Below are 2,850 nucleotides of genomic sequence, written 5' to 3'. Positions count from 1 at the left end.
CGGTCATAAGAGACATTTGCATAGAGAACCCGATATCTGAAAGTGCCTAGTGCAGATCTGCAAGATAGAAGTACTATAACAAGTGTATAGTTGCCATACAAAAAACATTAAAAGGCCAATTCTACGCACATAAAATTTCCATCTTCACAATCTGTCGCCATTCGCAATAAGAGAGGTGGTTTGTTGGGTTTGCCATCAGTGAGGAAGAGCTGACTGCCAGTTCGTCCGGTTATAAAGGGGGCAATCGGTGCAGCAAGTTTCTCGAAGATAGGCACACCAAGAAGAAATGGAAGCTGAATCATACAAAAGAATTAACTGTCTCGAGGTCAAGTTCCAAATCACTAACATTAATGATTAAGTTTTCATAAAAGCTTAAGCATCCATGTAAAATTATGTTAGTTTTTTGCTAAAAAAGAACTCGAAAGCAAACTGGATAAGATGCTATGTCACTTGACCAGAATGATTAAAAAAAAATTCATCAGCTAGAAGAACAACCAGGAGAGAGCAAGCGAAAAGAATAGAGAAATTTGTAGGGGAATACATAGCAAGGGCATTGGATCAAATCTAAATGAAATTTGACAATTTTAATCTATCAGAGAAAACTTCAAGTTTGACTAATTGCTAAGTTGCACGGACATGGACACATGACACTCACACGATACTATACTATACTATACAGACACGTGGATACATGATTTTTCAAGAAAGGAGGTATGGACACTTTGACTTAATTCTTCAAAATTTAAAATCCATATATTATATCTTTATTTTCATAATTTTTTATTTAGGGAATGACACATGGAACATTGGATTCTTGTCCGAAAGGTGTCTTCAGATTATCCCTTAGGGTGCAGCTATTTAAAAATATATATATAAAAAATAGGACATAATCATGTGACTTGTTGGATATATGTTCTTTAGTGTCCAAGGATTGTCGATCCGACTTGACTTGTCATGTTTTGGACATGGACACATCATCCTAATTGGCGTATCCATGCATCATAGGCTAATTGTATCTCCATTACCTCCATTTCTTCAGGGAAAACTCCTATTTTCCTTTCTTTATAATGAATGTCTAAACAGATGCATGTGAAAATAAAACAAAAAGGGTGCAAAAACCATTCATTCAATTCAGTGAAATTTACATATATGAATACGAGTTAATACTGCCGTCAATTAACAGAAAAACAACTTCAATAAATACCTGCTTCTTTCCTCTCACTCCAAGATGAGGTGTTGCCAAGGTAATAAAATTAATTGGTTCCAACCCAGCAATCAAACCTCTATTTGAAGAGAACAACATTTTTAAGTTTGTATCAGTGGAGCTGGCTAGCATACAAGAGACGTTGGGCACAAACAAAACAGCAACTGCATATCTTGCAAATAATCCACCAAGAGAATGAGCCAAGAAAGATATCCGTTTTAGGCTTTCTGTTCTTTTCACAACCTGCATGACCTGCTTATAGCAAAACTTGTGTAAAAAGAAAATTATAAAAAGTTCTACGAATGTCTCCCTGTAGAACCATGAATTTAGAAAAGGTAAAGTACTGACAGAAGGATCAGACTTTATGGATTACAAGATAAAGATTTGTGGCCCAGATGGTTCCTTGAACAAATCAGAATTCATATTTTACAAGAAAAATTACCTATCATAAAATAACAAACGAACAAATGAAGCCATCTAAAACTCACTTCATCCGCCAGTCGTTTACCAGCTCCGTCAATTCCAGTAAAGGTTTTAGTGTACATATTAGAAGAACTTGCTGCACAAAATAGGCAAATTACTCTTAGACCTGAATGGACTTTGAGAATTTAATGAGCACCAAAGCAATAGGCAGTGCATTTGAATTTTAACTTGAATTTAGAAATATGGTTAGTTCAATATACCTAGACAGGACATAAAGAAAGAAATGTGCAAGGTAGTTATCAAAATCTTATGTCTACAGATATCATGTTTCATGAATTTCAATACAGATGCTGTTTTCTGCCTCATTTTTGCAAGACAAGTGGATATATGCTTTCAAAGACAGTCACTTGATTGCTAGCCAAGCCTACACCTGCAACCTTCATAAAAAAATGCACCTAAACAATCACCATATTGCCTCACAAGAGGGGCAGAGCCAGGGTTCAAATATAGGGGGCTAGTATAATTTTTTTTTAAAGTGAATTCGAGAATATGAAAAATAAATTATTTATTTTAAAGCCAAAAAAAAAAAATAAAAAAAATTTCCAAGTCAGTTGACATAGTGAGTGCAATCAAGTTTTGATGAGAACAAGATTGTAGAGTTTAACTACAATCAAATTAAATTGACTAGTATTGACTTAATTAAAGTGGTTCTCAAAAAATGCGAAGACCTCCATATGATTATTAAATTTTATTCATGCTTATAGCTTAAACATTCTAGCACATTCTCTTCGAAAGTGTTGAAGATAATATTTAAATGGTGTATATATGGCCTTATCTAAAGCTTATACTTTTAGATGAAGTGATACAACGTGATATATCCATGTTCAAGTTCCGCCGTCATCCATTCCATTTATTAGGTTCTTTGATGGAAGAACAATATATATTTAGCCGTATCTTACAACCTAAGCTTTTTGATCAAGTATTTTACAGGAAAGTTCACATGAATAAAAAAATTTATGCAAGCAATAAAAGGCATAGCACGACACATTCTCCTTTTCTTCCTTCTTAATCAAATTCCCAATTCTTAACCTTTAGTTTCTATCACAACAAAACTTCACCCAAACTCACCCAACTACAAAGGTGAAGCAGTACATTCCAATCGCAGAAAATTTATCAGAATACAATCAAAAATTTTTCGGCAAATTTTAACTTTATGTTGTTTC

General features: G+C 34.0%; 1 protein-coding gene across 1 annotated transcript; it reads right to left on the bottom strand.

The window, feature by feature from the left end:
- Positions 1-5: 5 nt before the first annotated feature.
- Positions 6-2,148, bottom strand: LOC111374159 (putative lipase YOR059C; the record flags this gene model as incomplete). Its single annotated transcript, XM_022996789.1, has 4 exons — positions 1,693-2,148; positions 1,205-1,456; positions 130-293; positions 6-57 (listed from the first exon to the last, which is right to left on the bottom strand). Coding segments are annotated over exons 1-4 (525 nt in total), but the record flags the coding sequence as incomplete, so codon positions are not given.
- Between the last annotated feature and the right edge of the window lie 702 nt (positions 2,149-2,850).

The sequence above is a fragment of the Olea europaea genome, unplaced genomic scaffold (genome assembly GCF_002742605.1).
Source record: "Olea europaea var. sylvestris unplaced genomic scaffold, O_europaea_v1 scaffold12094, whole genome shotgun sequence".
Classification (NCBI taxonomy): Eukaryota; Viridiplantae; Streptophyta; class Magnoliopsida; order Lamiales; family Oleaceae; genus Olea; species Olea europaea.
This window is presented reverse-complemented; position numbering and strand designations above follow the sequence as displayed.